This window comes from Batrachochytrium dendrobatidis (assembly GCF_000203795.2).
Source record: "Batrachochytrium dendrobatidis JAM81 unplaced genomic scaffold BATDEscaffold_4, whole genome shotgun sequence".
Classification (NCBI taxonomy): domain Eukaryota; kingdom Fungi; phylum Chytridiomycota; class Chytridiomycetes; order Rhizophydiales; genus Batrachochytrium; species Batrachochytrium dendrobatidis.
Window position 1 is genome coordinate 1,090,292 of NW_006281102.1, and position 20,262 is coordinate 1,110,553.

The following is a 20,262-nucleotide window of genomic DNA, read 5'->3' on the forward strand; positions in this document are numbered from 1 at the left end:
CAGATACAAAGATAAACAGAGATGCTACAAAGCAGAATGATCAAACATCACCAGTTTCAGAGCAACAAAAAACCATTGCATCTGCGTTGGTACAGCCAGTGACGGCCGAGCCTTTTAATATAGCAATTTCTGCTCAACAAGTCAACATTCCGGTGCCTGGTATCACCATTGAAAACAACAACAAGATATCTCCAGATACGATTCCAACCATTGTGTTTCCATCACAAGAATATATCTACAGGCCCACCTCATTTGAGTATGTGAACAAATCTGAAACTGGAGAATTTATCGTTTCACAAGGTAGCAACTTTGATAAGCAATATCTACACGTGCTTAAATATTTAAACTAATAATTACCCAATCTGTAACGTTTATTCTCATGATATTTATAAAGAATTAGTATTACCGAATCAATTGACAGATAAAGTAGCATTTCAGAATTCATTGGATAAAAACCAGATGGATATAGCTACACTGAAAGTCAGTAATACGTCGAGTGGGCTCCCTACACGACATTCGTTTGATGCAAACTCTTCATTCAATAGAAAAAATACGAATATGATACGTAGTAATAAAAGCGTTCAAGAAATTGGTGCTATCGGATCTGATTATGAAAGTAAAAGTAGTTTTATCAGTGAGCCAGGTACTTTTTATCAATAAGCATTATTTAATGTATACTTTGATGTGGTTTATTAAGAAATACAATTTACATGGCTAATTTTAGGTGATCAGGAAAAAGTAATAACCAGTGCTGCAAGTTCAGTTGGTTTCAATCACCCTTCTCCATTACACAGCATATCTAGTTCACCATCAGATAATTATCTTGTAAATATTTAAATTTAACCTTTGTGTTTGCATCTTCAATTTTCTAGTATTTATGCATCAATTACTCGTCTGTTATTATTAAATAGGTTGAGATGAATCAACTTAAAGCCAAGTTAAAATGGGAAATTCAGCTTAGGGAAGATGCAGAGTTCAAGGTCAAAAAACTAAGTGGAGTGATTGATTCATACCATCAAACGATTTCAAAAGAGAAGACAGCCTCGGATTTGGATAGTTTATGTGCACAACTGACATTGCGACGACAGGCTTTACGAGATGAAGTAGAGTTGCTGCAAATGCAAGCAGATGTCTTGTCTCAAGATGTGCAAAACTCGTTTCAAAAAATATTCGGGCTTATCCAAAAGTAATTCAAGGCATTTAGATTATTATAAAACTGTATTTTGATACATGCTAACACCTGAATGCACATTTTTGATAAAATGCATTGCAGTTACAATCATGCAGCATGTCCAGCACAATCAGTAGATTTTGCCACCCACCCACTAAAATGTGAAGTAGATTTATTAATTGAAACATTTAAACAAGACAGTGCCAATCTTTCCGAAAACCGAAGCAAGTTAAATGAAGAAATAGATCGACTTTCTCAACAAAAAAGTACTGTTGAAAAAGAGCTTGAGCAAACCAAGGAGCGTATTACTGCAATTTATACCATGGTTACTGTGGGTGGTATGACAGCAAGTCCATCTGCATCTCCTGTACATCAATCTTCTGATTTAAACACTCATCGCATACAGCGAATGGATACGTTCCCAATTTCACGCTGCAGTGGCGACGTATCGCCCGTACACGAGTCACCGCAAGAGGCTTGGGGGACCGAGCCTTTCAAGAAGCGCACAATGCTGCTGTCTCCAGACCATAAACGGGATACGTCTCCAACGGCGTTTAGTGACACCAGTCCAAAAGGTCAGCTCCCGACAGAGAGCAAACGCATGCAGCGTGGAAGATCACAAACCATGACAGGAAAAGCCAACGAAGCTGGAAAGGAAACTATAAAATGGGCCAAGGAATTGAAAAACAATCTAGTAAAGGCTACAAATCATTCGGTAAAGAAACCGTCAGATTTGCAGATTTCCCAAAGTGCGCTAGATGATACCATGATGTCAGGCATGAATGCATCTTTATATAGTGCTCTGACCATTCAGGCTTCTCCAAGTCGATCAAAATTAGGCAAGTGATGTTTTACCACCACGCTGACTATTTGAAGCATAAATTCAATGTTTTATTAACACCAAACTATAGGACCTAAAAATGCTCGTGATATTGAGCAAGTATTGCCATACCATCGATTCCTTCCACATTCTTACATTTCTCCAAGAAAATGCGATTTATGCCAAGAAAAAGTATGGGGAAAGGAACTGCGATGCGACGGTATGTATGCGATCGAGTGTCTTGTGCTTAAGCTTTTAAATCTGCCCGACTTATGATCTACATGATTTTATTGATTTAGTGTGTGGGTACCACTGCCATAGTAAATGCTCTGCTAGTGTTACTGGTGTATGCTCAATATCAAATATGCATAATCAAAAAAACAAATCCAGCATGCAAGTGTTTGGTAAGTTGCGAGACTTTAGATGTAATACATTTACCTTGTGGAAAAAACAAAGCAAATCACTCACTCAATCATGCATTTCAACATATCAGTTGATACATCATTGGTATTTGGTGTAGAGTTGATTAGTCTAGTCAAACAAGAAGAGGTTGACGTGCCCAAATTTGTTAAAAAGTGCATCGATTATGTCGATCGTAAAGGTAGATTCTATCAGTATGCTTCTTCAACTATTGATTTCATCTGTTCTACAGTAACCAATATTATCTATTCAAAGGAATATCATATGAAGGGATATACAGAAAATCAGGACCAGTGACACAAATTAACCGAATTGTGTCAGCAGCCAACAAAGGCGAGGATCTTGATTTTGACGATGAAGAAAACCACATTGATGTAACTGCCATCACCTCTGCTCTTAAGCAGTTCTTCCGGGAGCTTCCTGATTCGCTTATATGTAGCAAATTTTACAATAGCTTTCTTGATGCATTAAAAAAACGGTCAGGCGAGGAGCGAGATGCTGCATTTAAAGAGATTTTGATTCAACTTCCAAAGGAACATTTTGTCACACTTTCATTTGTAATGTGGCATTTACACCGAGTACAACAAAATTCTCCGATAAACTTAATGGTTGCTTCAAACCTAGGAGTTGTGTTTGGACCGACGCTATTGAGACCAGCCGTACAGGATCCCCAACTGGATCTGATTGATGCGAATTCAAAATGCGGAGTGATTGAGTATTTTGTTACTAATACGCCTGCATTTTTCCAAATATAACTGATTTTATTATTGACAGTAAATATTAGAGTTTGTTTTGTATTGACCACAGTAGGGTTAAAATAGTTTATCAACATACGTTTATCTGAGCTAAACTTGCATCAAAGACAAATAAAGTGCATCAGATATTCAAACACACTTATTTGAGCTATTGGACACAATTGCAAGTTTCTCGGACCAAGTTGATTTACTAAGATGATTAGGTGGATTGCAATGGATGAATTCGAGGTCAAATCTGGATTGTGCAATGACTGCAAAAAGGACACGTTCAAACTATAGTTTGTATTATATGATGGACATTATGTTTTGAAGAATTGAAAATATCAATCTCTAGTAGGAAAACACAACGAATATTTATTATTTACTTCAAAGAGGCAATGACTGCAAGATGAAATACAAATGTTCTATTTTACATAAATCGGCTGCAAATCAAAATCTTGGTTACATACACATAGACGAATTATTATCAAATGATACCACTACATAGTCAGCGTCCCTTGAATGCAAAAGAGGCTAGCTACCTGATGCAGAAATTCACTAATAATATTGTGGTATGTGGCTCAGTCCATATAGAACGGTCAGTATTTTCAGTAAGTGCAATTCAAGAAGCATTTGTAAGAGCATCCAGACAGCTGCAACATGAATATCCACTCTGGGCATCCACTATAATCAACACCGGAACCAATGAATCTCCCAACTATGTGTTTGAAATGAATGATGCAGACCAAGACTCGATGAATTTCACCACTGTTTTGGTTCAGCAGACATTGAACCTCGCATCAAAAGAGCAACTGTGTCGTATCTGCGCTGATGAAGTCAAAGCATCGCCAATCCAGCTGCCTCGGATCCGATTGCTAGTGCCATCACTCATTGAATCAGACCTACTTACAATGGACCCAGCTACTTTAAATATCAATCGTATTGTTGTTATCATGACTGTCCCGCACACAATGGCAGATGGTCGTAGTGCAATGGAGATGTTTCGCCGACTGCTGACGTGTGCATTCACTACACAGGATCCAATTGCATCAGAGCTGCCTCAAACTCTCTCAGACAGCAACTTGCTCATTGTCCCTAAAAATGCATTGCCTTTATGGTATATTATTGGCATTTACATATACTATATCTGCTTTCTCATTTGGTACATTCATCGAGCACATCCCGTAACACTGCCAAGAATATTATCATCAGATCCGTCTCCAGTTCTTCAGAATCACAGACAATTACCACAGGATCTGATAGCAGCAAGTTCACATTTTGATATCCTTTTACTAGATGCAGCCGAGTCAACTCTTCTTCTGGTTGCTTCTAAAAAACTTGGAGCAACAGTCACGACTCTCTTGGCATTTGCCATTGCAAAATCAATCGCGACAGTGACTATGGCGCCGATAAATTCCAACATGATTGGTGGAATTGCTACTGATATACGACCACGACTTGGTATACCACGGCATATCAATGGATGCTTTACTTTGGGCGTATTGATCCCGCATCGTATCCACCAATCTGATTTTGACACACTGGCAGATATTGGACGGACAATCAAACAGCGTGCATATGGTAAAGCACAATTCCTTAGCTCTTTGTTTCTTGACAAAAAACCAAGGCAGACTATAGTCGAAGCCAAAAAAAAGCAGTCTGATATTCATCTCGCCTATGCTGTAAGCTCCTTGGGATTGTATGATGCAATCGAGCTGGGTGAGGATGTTTCTGTTCATGGTGTGTTTTTCGGTACTGCCGCTTCACCGCTTATGGGTGCTCATGTCCAACTTCACGCAATTACGTTTGATCACTGTCTATCAGTATCTGTTTCTGCACCCGAAATTTTAGTCGGAAAGAATGATTTTAATGCATGCATGACTGTACTCAGACAATACATCTCCAAATTATGTCAATAAAACCATACGGATTATAAAAATTGCCTTTGTAGAGCAACTATGATCAAGTTTTCAAAGTGTATGTCGCTCGTCCAGTCTCCAATGCATTTATTTTAAAGTGTTGGATTCACCTTTTTGATTGATGAGTAGCCTGAATCTAGCGAGACACCTTGGGTTCCCACGCGGTAATCTTGGAAACTGTTGTGTTGTAGGTTTTAAATGCACCACGAGTGCCCGTCATGTTTTCACGACTTTCTTGAGCATAAAAGGGTTTGGGAAGTGTTTTTTCAGTTGGAATATCATCTGAGATGCGGTGAAGCCATTGATGCCTGATTTGTTTAGAAGCAGTAGTGACTTAGTACAGTCTATGGTATAAATCACTTTAAAAAGTAGTAGCATTGTTTTACCATTCGGGTGGAGCTTGCGTTGCATCAAAATCTGGTCTTTTATAAAAGACCCAACGATTACGACCTAGTTGTATAGTGGTTGCAGTCACAGAATGAAAAGTCAAAAAGTTGTCACCAAGCAACAAACACCCATGGATTGACAACTACAGCAATATATGAACTGGGCCATTCAATGAGATCTAGATGAATAGACTTTACCCTGCATGTCTTCGGGGTTTTCATAGTATTTGTTGCCAAACTTGTCGGTTCCAACTAAAGTGCCGGTTTTGGGCTGACCACTACCAAAAAAACATGAGTTGATCAGAATAAATAAAGATACGCAAACATATGGATTATTTTCAATAATCGGCTCTTGATGCAGAGGAATTCAAATTGCAATACAGATTCTTCAAGCCAAATTTCGTACATATACATGGCTTCCTTTGCAGTTTGAAAGAGACCTTTGTTTTGAATGCTCTTGGCCTAGTGATGAAATAGTCAGATAAAATGAATGAGCAAATGAAGAGTTGAGAAACAAGTAGATTGAGCAGTCAATGAAGTAGTTGGAAGTTTCAGGTTTAGATTCCAGGCAACTCCAAATTCAAATAGCAAGATAGTTTACATAGTTGACGATGGCTAATATATACAATAAAAAGCAAGCAGAATAGTTAGCAACACATGACTGAATCACACATCAGATAAAAACAGCACAACCACACCATTTCTGTAAACAGACATTTGAAGTAGTGACAAGTTGATGGAGAAATGCAAGTCACCAAGACTTACGAGAGCGTGGACGATCAAAGATTGGGTTGATGTGTTTACAGCAGTACTCTTGCCATCTATTCTAGTCTAATACAAAGCATGTCAGGGTCTCGTAGAAAGGTCTTGCTCAAAGGTATTTTGTACTATTCTGTTCAAATCCGTCTACTGCTTCATTACTGTTTTCTTACTATGATTGTTTATGCAGTTTATCAACCAGTTGAGCTAACCTGCTTCTGATACTCGACTACTATCTGAAATCAACTTTAGTCATCATCCTTGGAGATAGCGGGTAAATAGTGTCTCTTGTCGCTGCAAACATGTATTGAAAACCAGTACTTTGACAATTCCATGCATCATGGATTGGATGCACCAGTTTAATAGCTACTTGCAAAATCTCATTTTTGCTGAATAGCCATGTTTTTATTATTTGAACTCTGAGCATGAGCTGCATTGAGTACTGGAGAAGCATATTTGCTATTTTATTGCTTCCTTTTTGCTACTGCAATTGCTATCAATCCCACTACAACTGGAGTTTAAAAACATATTTGTCTTGAAGATTACTGGCATCTAATCGCATTCATAACTATAGTGTCGGAAAGACGTCGCTCATGAACCAGTATGTCAACAGCAAATTCAGCACTCAATACAAGGCAACTATTGGTGCTGATTTTTTAACAAAAGAGGTTATGGTCGAGGAAAGATCGGTTACAATGCAGGTATGATTCTGTTGTCATTTTTACTAGTGTAGTTACTATCGTGTCGTGAGCATGCATTTTATAGTAGCTCAGTGTTGACGTTATCTTTGCAAATATGCATTCATTTGATGGGTGCTTTAGATTTGGGATACTGCTGGACAGGAACGATTTCAGAGTCTTGGAGTGGCATTTTACAGAGGCGCCGACTGTTGTGCACTCGTGTACGACGTCAACAATGTTAAAAGTTTTGATAATCTGGATAGTTGGAGAGACGAGTTTCTGCTTCAGGCAAATCCTAGAGATCCGGAAAATTTCCCTTTTGTAGTCATTGGCAACAAAGTAGACGTTGAGGACTCGAAGCGACAGGTAGTTTGATTTTCATGTTGAAACTGGCATTCATGATTACAATGCAATGATCTAGCAAGAGCTATTGCCTAAATTAAACTTTTCTAATGGCAATTTCATTAATAGGTGACCCAAAAGCGTGCCATGACATGGTGCCAGCAAAAAGGAAACATTCCTGTATGTGTCGAGTTTAAATTATTTGGATCGTAGTCGTTGAAATTTCATATCATGAGCTAATTGTCCGCTGGTATATTTTAGTATTTTGAAACCAGTGCAAAGGAGGGTATTAATGTAGAGCAAGCATTTCACACCATTGCAAAGAATTCCTTGAAGCAAGAGGCAGATATTGAGCTATACAGGTAACACAACAGTGCAATTCATGTAAAGGCAATACAAAAGACTGACACTAGTACTGTTTGTTTTGTATAAAGCAGTGATTTTCCAGATCCAATCAAGATTGACGGGGACGTAACACCCAAGAATGCAGGCTGCGAATGCTGATTAGGCATGCTTTACAAATGGGTTGGCCAGAGTGTTTGAGACTAAGAAATGAATTGGTTTACACTTGAATGTGCGATGAATTGTGGATGCAATATCACGTGATGTCGATGGATTTGAAAATAAAATTTAAGAATTCGACGCTCCGATTGCAGCGATGGAAATGACGGTGTTTTTGCAATCTGACTCGACTACTCTCTCTGAACGGTCTGAAATATGGAAGACTGTGTTTCAGACGTTGCGGAATGCTCAGACCACTTTAGATACGCAAATATCTCATGATGCTTTAAAAGAACCAGCGGTTGCAGATCTGCAGCTTACTTTGTCTGCAACTGGATCGTCTGCCAAGTCGGCGATACTCTCCACCGCTCTCGACTTTTCTCAAGAAAAACTGTCCGGTTTGGTTTCTGCATGGGAAAGAGATTTGGCGCCTACTTTCATCTCTTCCCGAACTGAGCTTTCCGACACACTGTAAGTTGCTCATGACTGAGTAGCAAACTCGTGTCCGAATGACACGAGTTGATTATTCTTTATCGCTGCGATTTGATCATGAACATGTCCTTGTGCAGTACTAAACATCTTTTTGTATTGCTCTTGAAAATATTTCCAGTGAGAAAGATGCTCTGGCTTGCCTTTCTGCTGTTCTTTTCCAGGAGGAACTGGTTAAATTATTGACCGAATCGCAGCTTTCTTCTCTTTTAGATATCCTGATATGTATTATTTCAAGTGCTTCTTGTGGAGACTATCCCCAGTCAACCTGTCAATTGGCTGTTTGGACTTTGTCTTCCCAAAAAATTCAACCTACTCGGATTATTGAACTCAAGGCTGATCGCATTATTGCCGCGCTCATGAGCTGTCTGCAGTCGAACCATGTGAATCTGGTCGATGGAGCACTGCGAGCATTTTCTCGAGTGTGTATGCAATCTTCTTATTTTTCCCAGAATGTATCCAGCTGGTTTGGAATTGTAATGGACTTGCTTTTCTCTGCCGAAACTTCCATTCGACGGTCTGCAGATAGCTTTCTTTCTTTGATTGCCCCACAAATGATTACTTTTAGTGAAATACACCTAGAACCATCAAAAAAGTCTAGCAGATCATCATCTGGGTTCATCTCCAAGTTTATCGACACATTGAGTGCCCATTCTAATGATGGTATCAACATGATGTGTGCTTGGGGTCACGTCATGATTGCTTTTGGAGTCAAATTGCATAAAACAGAGTCATTGAATACACTACTTTCCATCGCTGAGGTAAGCTTGACTATATTCTAGCCACGTCTGTCAATCTAAATGTATCTGACCAGTTTCTGTCTTAAACCTTGAATATTACTTTAGCCAAACTTCAATTCTACTCGACCTGCACAAAGAATTGCCGCATTTAGAGCTTGGAAACGCTTGATTCTTAATTTTTCGCTTAATGGTAATAATCAAATTTTGATTTTGCAGTATTGGTTTGTATTTAATTCTTGATTGTGAATATTTACATATGGGTCTATTATTGCAATACCATTGTGTTGATTTTACTATAATAGGTCATTTGTTTTACAGCAAGCGTGTTAAACTTATTCTTCTTCCTATATGGCACTGCTTGCGTCTTGAAAAAAAGAATTCTGTTCGCCAGGCTGCATTTGAAACATACATGTATTTGCTAGTGCATCTTGGTCGCCGCTCAATGCCACTTGCTGGGTTTTTGGAAAATTACGTGTTACCCACATTGCAGTATATCCTATCCAAAGGCACCATGCTTGAAATTCTTTTATTGGCACTGGGTATGTTTTGTTTGATTTTAAACTGCTATTGAAATACATGTGTCAAGCCACAGGCTTTTATACTGTATCTAATGTGTTTACATACTGTTACAAGCTGATCTGATCGATAAACCGGCCGAGCCTATTTCTCAAGATGCAACTATTATGATCCTAGACAGCTCTGCGATTGATTTGAGCGGCCAGATATGTAGATATATTCCAGTCGAGGCCTGGACTCAAGCCGATTTTGATGTGCTTGTTCAATGCGTGTCACTGTCTCTTAACCGGCTAGAGCAAGCTCAGGTATATCGTTGTATTACTAGTTGTTGCATTGGTCTGGTGATTGATAACATATATGCTTGGTTTGTGTGCAGGAGCCGTGTTATCGCATTTGGACAAAGATTTGTGATTTTACACAGTCTTTATTGAAGCTTGAAATAGATAGAGGCAGAAAATGTATGCTCTCCATTGTCAAATTTCTTGGTAGTCTGGTGCAATCTGAATCAGGTATGATCATCTTTATTTTTATTGCCAAATCAAGTCAGGGGTATAAGCAAAGACTGTATCTTTGCTGGTATGATTACCTATACCTTGAAATTGATAAAAGTCAGTTGACCAATATGTTGATGGTAATTTAAATGTTTGATAGTGAGTGTTGCCACGTTGGCCATGGAACTGTACCTCCCTGGAGTTACTCTACTATCTTTTGAGTTTTGTAACCTTTTCTCAGAAGACATTGACATGTTCAAATATATTCTTGAAGAGGGTGTGGGCTTTATGTCCATGAAACTCGCACCAACCACGCTGGATGCATGGTTGCGTTTTTCCAAAGAGATTTTGGCTATGGTAAGCATGCCATGGGTTGAAAATTACGCATTTTTGTCTAAATGGCATGTAATGGATTGGTATGTTAACTTTTCATGAGCTGGATTGTCGATCTAGATACCCGAAGGCAGTGTGTCTGAGAATGTCATTATTGCACTTGAGCAAGTAGAAACGAATTTGGCTACACATTTTTCTAAAGTCAACACTGTCCAAGATTCCCCAGCAGTTGAGGAGAGTATTGGGAGTCTAGACAATGAAGATTCAAACGATACAGTTACCGCGATTGAGCATGCTGATGATTCCGCGTTGCTGGATCTCGATTCAAGTATTCAAATGGATTTTTTGCAGCCAAAGCACTCTTTTACAATGCCAGACAACTCTCTACACAAAGTGACACAGGAGAAGCGTAAATCCGACATTACTGCAACTGATGTGCGGCCTGTCAAACGAGTTTTGGCCAATGATGGTAGAGAATTTACGATGCATTTGAAAAAACTCGTGCAGTTTCAAGAGGATTTAAATGTGATGGATGCAAACGAGATTCTAAGAGTGCAGACAACACTTGTACAGCTTATGGGCATGTGCTGCGAGCGCCTTTCTCAATAAAATACATATTATTTCCACATGTATTTTATTTAGACTGATTGCCATCTACCCAGCCCTGTAGTTTGAAGACCGGATAATAAAGGAATCAGTTTTGAGAAAATAGTTGAAATATTCGAATTTCTACAATAATCAACACATTGCAGATGGGAAAGTCGTCCAAGGACAAGGTGACTATTTATCAACCCATTCCAGTGTTTAAATGTGCATTCAAATCCAATATAGCATTTTTGAATTTGTGAACCGGATTCATTGTAGAGAGATATATACTACCGGCTTGCAAAAGAACAAGGCTGGCGAGCCCGCAGTGCATTCAAGCTCTTACAGATTGGTGAGTGTCATAGAAACTATAGCTGGATTATAGCAGCAACAATGCGAATACAATTGGTTTTACTTGATTGTGTTACTGTCTTGACAAGGAAAACAGTTTTCTGGGTATTTGTTGATGGTTCGAGTCAATAGTGGTCGATTGCCAACACGTTTTATTCAACATTTTTAAATAGACGAAGAATACAATATATTTGAAGACGTCAAGAATGTCGTTGATCTCTGTGCAGCTCCTGGAAGTTGGTCTCAAGTGCTGAGCAGGGTATGTATTTGATTCCAAGCAAGCAAACAGTATTGCAATCTGATGCTTTATTTCGTTGGATTAGAGACTAGCATCGACAGATTCAACCAAGCAATCCAAGATTGTTGCCGTGGATCTGCAAGCCATGGCACCATTGCCTGGTGTCATTCAGATTCAAGGCGATATCACCAAAAAATCAACAGCCGAGCTAATTACATCGCATTTCGATGGCGAAAAGGCCGATCTGGTAATCTGTGATGGTGCACCTGACGGTGAGATATAGTTTATCCAATATTAGATGAATGCATCAAAGTTTTTGTTTCAATCTTGCTTGAATAGGTTAATCATTGCCAGAATGTTTGGGTTGATATTGTAGTTACTGGATTACACGACATGGATGAATACATTCAAGCGCAACTTCTTCTTGCAGTAAGGATCCACAATCATTGTTTGAAATCCAATAGTTTTTAGCTCAGTGTATCCGACTATGACCAACCATGACCATCACCGTGTATGTTTTGAAATAGGCATTCAACATTACGTCGCATGTATTGCGAAACGGCGGTACATTTATTGCCAAGATTTTTAGAGGAAAGGACATTTCGTTGCTGTTTGCACAAATGAGACTCTTTTTCCCTTTGGTTGATGTAGCAAAGCCCAGGAGTTCTCGAGATTCTAGTATTGGCAAGTGTCGATGCATTTAAAACCACTTTTATTATAACACGGGCGATCCATTACTTGTACTCATTTTGTACACTTGGCCAATCAATTCTTTAGAATCTTTTATTGTATGCAGAAACTACTCTCCACCAGCAGGATACGTTCCGACCATGGCTAATCCGCTTTTAGATCTCGACTATAATTTTGAAAACGAACTTACTGGAATCAATCGGTGCATTGTGCCGTTCATGGCATGCGGAGATCTGTCTGGGTTTGACTCGGACATGACGTATCCACTGCCAGAAACAGAGGTTGGATAACATGTTTATTTTACAAATCAATTCTGATGTCTAATTTGTATTTTGTAGAATGACGAAACGTACACGCCTTTGAACCCAGTGCAGGCTCCAATCAATCCTCCATACAAGTCATTTCAGCAAATGAAACTCGAGCAAACTATGAAATGAAATCTTATTGACTTTATAAAAGTGCTGAATACCATTTGCAGGGCCGAATTCTGTTGGATTTAATAATCGAGCAAACTGGATTATTCAAGAGTTTAGTTTCAAATATTCAAGTTTCTTGACAATCTATTTGAATAAGCAGAATGTCGTCTCGAGCATTGAGGAAACTTCAAAGGAAGAGAGATGTTGTTTCGTCAGTGGTTTCTGTAGCACATGAAAGCAGTGATAGAAACTCTGATTCTGATGCAGAGTCGGTCGTCACTCCCAAAAAGAATCCATTTGAGCTGGTAAGCTGTGGTCTGAGCAATACCACAAGAACATATGAGTTATTCAAATAAACTCGCTTTCATATATAGTTGGGATCTGAGAATAGCGACGAAGCCGCTGAAGAAAGCGACAGTCCAGTCAGTGTCGTTCAGCGTCCATCCACAGCACCCAGCAGTAGGAAGAAAAAAGCAGCCAAGAAGCAATCAAAACAGACACTACAGCAAGACAATCATGATGATATCGACAAAATTTTAAAGGAGCTGCATGACGAGTATGGAGATATTGGTCTCTCTACCAATGCCATTGAGGCTGTTAATATGAAGACTATACTTGATCATCATTTTGCGATTGATTCTCGCATGTTGGATGCTGATGTTGAAATGAGTCGAGTCTTTGGTTCTAAAGTCGTCCGTGATGAAATCCGTGCCAAAAAGTATGCCAAAACATCCAAACGAACCATACTTGTTCACTGTCGTCAGGCATGGTCAAAACTCAGCAATACTGGAATTTCCATGGAAGTTGTTCAAACAAATTCTACTATTCAGCCCACAGTATTCTCTTTTGTGCACTCCAAAGCATACCAAGAAGGCCAACGCCAGTTTGTTCAAGCAATCGAATCGCACAATCCTGAAGCACTTACAACTCTCCTCCAGTTTTATCCATCCAATGTAGATATTTTACTTCAGCTGAGTGAGATCTGCAAGCACCAGAACGAAATCGCGCCGGCTGGGGAATTGGTTGAGCGTGCTCTTTATACATTTGAACGATCATTCCATTCTCTATTTAATATATCTGCTGGAAACTGCAAAATATCCTATGACCGAGTTGAAAACCGCTCGTTTTTGATCTGTTTGTATCGCCATATTGAGCATCTATCACGCAAAGGGTGTTGGCGTACCGCATTCGAGTTCCAAAAACTGCTTGCAAACATAGAAGTTGGAAACGATTCTCTGTGTAGCTTGTTGTTTTTGGATATATATGCTATCAAATCAAAAGAATTTGTTTGGTATAAAAAGTTTTGGGAAGATTGTGCAGGTGAGCAAAAGCTGCACACACTTCCAAATGTTGCTTATTCCATTGCGTTGATTCATTGGGAGCTTGAACGTGAACATGGAGAGGTAGTATCTGACACTTGTGTATTTATAGACATCTGCTATTTGGTGATGAGTATTGAATTTAACTGACAGTCGTTTGTTTTGGGATCACTCTAGAATCACGATTTTAGCTCACAGTTGCTACAACAGGCTATAGCTCGGTTTCCTACCACATTCAATGCATTGACCAAGGATATCACATCATCTCAGCAAATTTTTGTCAATAGCCCATTTTTTTATTCTTACAAAGAGTAAGTGTTGCTGTTTAGTGAATACTATGTTGTCGATTCAGCATTTTGCTTGGAATTTGCCGGCGATTAACTTTCTGCTGTTTTATCTTGATTTGATTTTTATAAGACACGGCCGCACAAGTGAATCAGCATTCGAAATGCTTGGTATCCTGTATGCTGAAAAAGCAACATCGGTTTGGAAAGTTCCTGAACTTTTATCCTGGCTTAACTCACAAGCAACAATTGTATCTGAAGATGCGTCTCTAGCTACTCCTCCAAAGTATATTGAAGATGCTTTGCAATTTAGAGTGCTTCATCCATCAACAGCGCTTCCGTTTTTACGCAACGTGTATCGTATTATTTTTATTTCGGGTAAGCTGTTGATCTTGGCGTAACTCGATTTTCAGATTATAATCTTTAATTATTGAACTTACCTTGTCAATATAAACTGCTTTTTATGTTCTTGTGAATAGATATTCGGTCATTGATTAGCTATATTCCTCAAACTACTTCTGCAGAAGATATGGTCATGTATGATCCTTTCCCACCACTGAATGTGGAAAAATCAGTCTATGCCGAGTATCGAGAAACATTATTGAACCAGCATAATGAAGCAGGATCAGGCGAGTCATACTTGGATATGACTCGCCGGTGGTTTGCAGGCATCCTTGCACGAAATAACGGCAACCTGGAAGGCGAAGCTAGACATGAGGAAAATGAAGACGCTCATGAGGAGGAAATTGAAAGAGATATGAATGATGATCCACATGATGAGGGTATGAATGTACCAAACGAAACAAGTGGATTGAGGAGTTTATTTGAGCGTATTGGTTTGGGAGGGATCCTTGGATCAACTGGCGCCTCAAATGATCAACACGAAGCAACCGATGAACATCCCAACAATGATGTCACTGACTAGCTTTAAAAAGCAATTGGCTTGATATTACAAACTCGACGTTTGTGGTGGAAACCATTTGATTGAATAAACTTGCATCTTTTGTTTTGAAATATGGCTTTATTTCAGTGCAGACAGGGTGAATTGAAAATTGAATCGCATCTGTTTATTGAACCGACTTTTTAAAACCTTGTATTTTCTTTCGTAAACCAATCAAAAGACACTATACGACAGGAATACATGCAAATCTCATACAGTTGGATGTTGAATGAAAAAACTCGATAAAAATTAAAAACATGCACGCTGTATCAACTTGTATTACCATCTACCCTATGAACAACTAGCAGATAAAACTGTTGTTGGTAAATGAAAACAGAACAAGAAACTATTGGTCTACATCATCGTCGTCATCATTAACAATATTACTAAGCTTCATCTTGATTCTTGGTGTAAACTGTGGAGTGGATTGTAACGCTTGAGGATCAGTGTGATTGGGCTCGTATCCATCATATTTGTACATATCATTATTCTGCTGTGCAGCATAACCATTGTCATGATCCAAAGGCATAGATGGCTCAGCGACCGCAGCACTATTTTTGTAGTCGAAAGCAAGAATCTCCACATTGCCATTGGGACACATTTGCAAAATGACATCATCAAACACCTTTTTCATCTGAACCGCATCTTCCCAGACTTCGGAGCCTTCCATATTGTAAGCCATGGCATTGGCAAACATAAGATGAAAGTCGGAAATAAAAGATTGAAGATCGGGATAAAAAGTATGTTTTGCGCGATGCAAAATCATGTCCATGGCAATTGGAGCAGAAATGTATTTGTAGTAGTCGGCGTAGCTAACACGGTCTGGTAATGTCACATAGAGCTCACAGCGACGGCGAGTATATCTAAAATTCAAATTAGTCAGCAAAAGCACTTTATGATACGAGTCGCTTTATAAACATACCCTTCAATTTCGACCTCGGCTTCCTCAACAGCCTTGTATGCAGCCATGAAAATACGGCGCAAAGCAGAACGCATGGCTGGATCAACTGTATCGGGTGCGTCAGGATCAACATCTGCAAAATATCTATGCCCCCTTCTGCCAGAATCCGCACCGTCTTTTCCAAACTTGTTATGCAGCTTTTTAAATCGCTTCTTACCACGGGCTCCTCCTTGCCCATCAACACTATTGTCATCGACTACGGATCCAGATCCCATACCAGTAGACGAGGCATCAAAATCATCAAGCATATTAAGTCCAGAATGTTTCGGCTTACGTCCACGTTTTTTCCCATTATATGCATGACCAGAAGTAGATAAGCGCGACTCATGAGCAGAATCGGGCAGCTCAAGAGAATCGGCCATGTGTACAGGTGTAGTCACCTCATCGTCCATATTATCAATATCAGCACCTGGAGTATCCCCAGCTTCAGAACCAGGCGTCGAGTCATTGTTATTGGCTGCCATACGGGCCAACTTGGCTTCACGACGTCTGCGCTTCTTAAGTGTCACACTCTCCAAATCGCCATGATCGACCGCGTTCAGCCATTGCTCTTCATTTAGACCATCATCGTAGATCACATCTTTGCGTTGGCGTCCGCCACGACCGAAATACAACTCGGCAGAGTTTTTACCGTCTTCAGGCAGTTCTGGATCTTCTAAAAACTCTTGTGGTAGTTCAGCATCTTGCATAAGACGACAAGGCACGGGTCCTGTATTTCCTCGAGCTCTCCACGCTTGCTCTTCCTGCTGTCGACGCTCAACATCCATTTTATTAAATAGTTCCAGCTCGCCTTCATTACGTGCAATAATTTCGTTCAAATCCGAGTCCTCGATTTCTCCTTCCTTTTCAATATTCTCGCCATCTTTGTCACCCTCTTCTCCATCATCACCATCTGCGCCAAAAAGAGATCGAAGAAGCTCTTCACGCTCACGTTCAGAGGTTTTGTTGTCAAATTTACCGGCCTGAATAACTTTACCATCAATATCAAGCTTGTATTGTGCACGAGCTAAAATGGTTTCCTCGACAGATTTGGATGTGATAAGACGAAGAATGCGAACCTCTTTTTTTTGGCCAATACGATGTGCACGATCCTGAGCCTGCAAATCCTGATGAGGATTCCAATCCGAGTCATAAATAATTACTGTATCAGCTGTTTGCAAATTCAAACCAAGACCGCCTGCACGAGTACTCAGCAAGAAAATAAAAGGCGGATCATCGGGTCGGTTAAAAGTCTTTAACATGACAGTTCGCTCTTCAGGCTTGGTGTGTCCATCCAGACGAAGGTAAATATGCCCACGCCATCTGAGATAATCTTCCATAATATCCATAACCTGTGTCATTTGAAAAAACATGAGAATACGATGACCAGATACTTTGAATTTAGGAAGGATACGATCAAGCAGCTCAAATTTTCCAGCAACCCGAAAAAGAGTATCGTTGGTTCCCTTTGAGGGGTTGATCAGTTCTTCCACCTGATCAAACACAAACGGATGGTTGCAAATCTTGCGAAACTGCATAATAAGATTGTTGAGCACTTTTTTTCTGTTCAATAGACAAGGTTTCAAAATACAAGTATAAAAAGTCATGCATTGATTAGCAATTGTCAAGTGAAATATGCAATCACAACTGTCAAAAAGTATACATGGAATACACTTACTTGCTAAATCCATCCCCACCAAAACGACGATGGCGAATCTGCTCATATAAGCGAAGTTGCAGAGCTGACATAGGACACTTGACTATCGTCTCTACCTTGTCAGGAAGTTCGGATTCGACATCCTTTTTGAGACGACGAAGTAAGAATGGTCGCAGCACCTTGTGTAAACGTCGAATAATCAGCAGTTGTTCTTCTTCGTTAAGGTCTATACGGTCTTGGCCTGTTGTTCCGGAAAATGGTGAATTGAACCATTCATCAAAAGACTTGACCGAGTTGAACACTTTGGGAAGAATAAAGTTGAGTAGAGCCCACAGTTCTGGAAGATTGTTCTTTAAAACAAATCAAATATAAAGTAAGCTTGCTGAAATAAAAATGGGTAAACTTGAATGGAAAGCAGTCACAAATGATAATGACAAAAACAGAGTTCATGGCACAATCAATAAGTAGTATTGGCCTGCACGCACAGAAATGGCGTTACGCTCTCCATATACCGATCACAGCTTAAAGATGGATCAAAGTAATCAGATGACACGCAAAATAGAGGTATATTCATACACTCTAGTAATCATCACTCTAAGCCGTCATTTCAATTTGAAAATCAAAACTCTTGATGAAATACAAATTCAATAAGACTAACCTGAAGGGGAGTTCCTGTCAAAATCAAACGATAACGGGCAGAATAGTATTGGGCCAGTGTTGTAGATAAGCGCGATTCAGCATTTTTCATACGATGACCTTCGTCAATGATCATATGAACCCATTTAACTTTGCTCAAAACAGGTCGATCTTTAGGATTGATAATGTACTCAAACGTGGTCAATAAAACATTGAATCCGCCTGCCCTGACAACAGAGGCAAGGTTTTTGCGCTCAATTGGAGAGCCTTTGTAAACCACCTTGATAACAGCAGGAGCCCATCTTTCAAACTCAATCACCCAGTTGGTCATTGTAGAGAGGGGGACAATGACAAGAAATGGACCCGGTTGTTTTTTTCGTTCGATCAAGTAGGTGATAAGTGACAAAGTTTGGATGGTTTTACCTAGACCCATCTCGTCAGCAAGAATACCATTCAAACGGTTATTATAGAGTGACACCATCCACTGAAGACCTTTAATCTGATAGTCTTTTAGGGTTCCACCAATAAGAATAGAGGGCTGCTCAGTGACTTCTTCTCTGATCTTGTGTGCAGTCGCATAGTAGTCGCGAGTACCGTCCGGATCAGCCTCCGCTTCATGAGTGCCCAGATCGGGCTGAATGGGAATGTCAAAGTCGGCGCCAACGTTTCCTTTTTGTTTTTCAACAGCATTAGTCAAAGAAGTCAAGAACGAATTAGTCTGCTCGAGTAAAAGTGTAATACGAGTATCTTTTGTTTTATCAATAAGTTTGAGATAGGCAGCTTCATCGTTAGATTTCAAAGCATTTAGACGCTCCTGTGACACACGCTGTAAACGACGCTCTTCTTCCTTGGCAGAATTGTTGTGGAAACGAAGAACGAGCGTGCCCAATTTATTTTGTTTGGCAACCTGCTGCTTATGAAACAATAGGAAATCTCTACCATGAGCCAAAATAGAATTGAGAAAATCAAAGTGTTTTTGGCGCTCTCTTTTGTCTCGCTCAAATCTTTGAGCACGTTCTTGTTTTTCTGTTTGGCGAGCTTCACGCAAAGATTGCTTTTTCATACGACGGAATGAGCTGCGATCGATTGCAGTCGTCAGGGTCGTTGCCGTTGAAAGAGATTGAGCAATCTCATTGCGTAGTTGGCGTTGCTTCTCAATCAACCGAAGTGACTTGAGCTCAATCAAAGCACGAAGTTTGATTTCGTCATGTTCATTTGACAAAGTACTTGGAAGTGATTCCAATTCATGAATACGAAAGTCAACACGGGCATGCAGAAACTTGTCACGTTGAAGTTTAAGAGTAACATGATCAATGGGAGAAGGTAAACCACTTGGAAACAGAAGACGCTGATGCATATCAGCGAGTGAAGTTCGCTCAGCATACACTGTATAAGGAGAAACAAACGTAGCAGATTCTTGAGATGCAGTAGTAGGAGGTCCAGATGCAGTAGTTTGACTATTCAGTTCTTGTTTAAGAGCCGCATTTACAATCGTCTGGGCCATAGGAGGAGCAGTACTACGTGGAGGACCACCGACAGCAGCACCATCATCCGATTTAAGAACAGTTTTTTGAAGAGAATCAGGAATAGGTTTGTTGGTGGAAAGTAGTTTATACATTTGAATCTGGTAGCGAAGAGCATCCAGCTGTTCAGGTAGAAACGATGGCTGAGTAGATTCAGCAGTTTTTGGCTGATTAGAAACCGCCGATTTCTCCTGGGATTGCTGCTGAGATTGAACACTGTATATTCTCAAGATGGAAATGAGTCTAGCAAACTCGGGATCAGAGTGCTCATTAGCACCAGCTCGCTTTAATTTCTGGGCAGTCTAAAAACATAAATCCAATGTGAAATGAATAATCCAATGTAGATAAACAATCCGATATGCACCAAAAAACCAAAAAACCA

At 39.8% G+C, this 20,262-nt stretch overlaps 8 protein-coding genes across 8 annotated transcripts; 5 read left to right on the forward strand and 3 right to left on the reverse strand.

Moving 5' to 3' along the window:
• Nucleotides 1–2,668: 2,668 nt before the first annotated feature.
• BATDEDRAFT_10556 (uncharacterized protein) lies at nt 2,669–3,166 on the forward strand (the record flags this gene model as incomplete). The annotated part of the gene is made up of 1 exon (XM_006677675.1): nt 2,669–3,166. A coding segment is annotated over one exon (498 nt), but the record flags the coding sequence as incomplete, so codon positions are not given.
• A 332-nt stretch (nt 3,167–3,498) lies between these two features.
• BATDEDRAFT_36851 (uncharacterized protein) lies at nt 3,499–4,218 on the reverse strand. The gene has a single exon (XM_006678009.1). The coding sequence runs from the start codon at nt 4,098–4,100 to the stop codon at nt 3,924–3,926; it is 177 nt and encodes a 58-aa protein (XP_006678072.1). The 5' UTR covers nt 4,101–4,218; the 3' UTR covers nt 3,499–3,923.
• Nucleotides 4,219–4,637: 419 nt separating this feature from the next.
• BATDEDRAFT_87535 (uncharacterized protein) lies at nt 4,638–6,167 on the reverse strand (the record flags this gene model as incomplete). The annotated part of the gene is made up of 6 exons (XM_006678188.1): nt 4,638–4,978; nt 5,175–5,372; nt 5,451–5,514; nt 5,649–5,728; nt 5,857–5,912; nt 6,144–6,167. 5 exons carry the CDS (start codon nt 6,165–6,167, stop codon nt 5,201–5,203), a joined length of 396 nt encoding a protein of 131 aa, XP_006678251.1. The 3' UTR covers nt 4,638–4,978; nt 5,175–5,200.
• A 126-nt stretch (nt 6,168–6,293) lies between these two features.
• Nucleotides 6,294–7,773, forward strand: BATDEDRAFT_87536 (Rab family GTPase YPT7; the record flags this gene model as incomplete). The annotated part of the gene is made up of 7 exons (XM_006678088.1): nt 6,294–6,327; nt 6,462–6,483; nt 6,784–6,910; nt 7,031–7,255; nt 7,361–7,411; nt 7,493–7,593; nt 7,666–7,773. 7 exons carry the CDS (start codon nt 6,294–6,296, stop codon nt 7,733–7,735), a joined length of 630 nt encoding a protein of 209 aa, XP_006678151.1. The 3' UTR covers nt 7,736–7,773.
• Nucleotides 7,774–7,889: 116 nt separating this feature from the next.
• BATDEDRAFT_87885 (uncharacterized protein) lies at nt 7,890–10,910 on the forward strand (the record flags this gene model as incomplete). Its single annotated transcript, XM_006678089.1, has 8 exons — nt 7,890–8,203; nt 8,343–8,982; nt 9,067–9,151; nt 9,264–9,500; nt 9,595–9,782; nt 9,854–9,986; nt 10,129–10,325; nt 10,422–10,910. 8 exons carry the CDS (start codon nt 7,890–7,892, stop codon nt 10,908–10,910), a joined length of 2,283 nt encoding a protein of 760 aa, XP_006678152.1.
• Nucleotides 10,911–11,053: 143 nt separating this feature from the next.
• BATDEDRAFT_10491 (uncharacterized protein) lies at nt 11,054–12,602 on the forward strand (the record flags this gene model as incomplete). Its single annotated transcript, XM_006677667.1, has 8 exons — nt 11,054–11,077; nt 11,166–11,238; nt 11,411–11,496; nt 11,561–11,747; nt 11,852–11,904; nt 12,003–12,138; nt 12,253–12,446; nt 12,504–12,602. The coding sequence occupies 8 exons, from the start codon at nt 11,054–11,056 to the stop codon at nt 12,600–12,602; spliced, it is 852 nt and encodes a 283-aa protein (XP_006677730.1).
• Nucleotides 12,603–12,738: 136 nt separating this feature from the next.
• Nucleotides 12,739–15,195, forward strand: BATDEDRAFT_87538 (uncharacterized protein). Its single transcript, XM_006678090.1, has 5 exons — nt 12,739–12,886; nt 12,956–13,984; nt 14,078–14,211; nt 14,318–14,562; nt 14,664–15,195. Exons 1-5 carry the CDS (start codon nt 12,743–12,745, stop codon nt 15,107–15,109), a joined length of 1,998 nt encoding a protein of 665 aa, XP_006678153.1. The 5' UTR covers nt 12,739–12,742; the 3' UTR covers nt 15,110–15,195.
• A 569-nt stretch (nt 15,196–15,764) lies between these two features.
• BATDEDRAFT_183 (uncharacterized protein) lies at nt 15,765–20,053 on the reverse strand (the record flags this gene model as incomplete). Its single annotated transcript, XM_006677631.1, is given in 5 exon segments — nt 15,765–16,032; nt 16,047–16,200; nt 16,495–17,627; nt 17,743–18,071; nt 18,380–20,053. Coding segments are annotated over 5 exon segments (3,558 nt in total), but the record flags the coding sequence as incomplete, so codon positions are not given.
• Nucleotides 20,054–20,262: the final 209 nt, after the last annotated feature.

Coding starts and splice junctions, on each gene's coding strand:
- BATDEDRAFT_36851 (XM_006678009.1), bottom strand. CDS start 4,100: ATGATAACAACAATACGATTGATATTTAAAGTAGCTGGGTCCATTGTA.
- BATDEDRAFT_87538 (XM_006678090.1), top strand. CDS start 12,743: ATGTCGTCTCGAGCATTGAGGAAACTTCAAAGGAAGAGAGATGTTGTT. Junction 14,212..14,317: donor TTTTTTTATTCTTACAAAGA/GTAAGTGTTGCT, acceptor GATTTTTATAAG/ACACGGCCGCACAAGTGAAT. Junction 14,563..14,663: donor TCGTATTATTTTTATTTCGG/GTAAGCTGTTGA, acceptor TCTTGTGAATAG/ATATTCGGTCATTGATTAGC.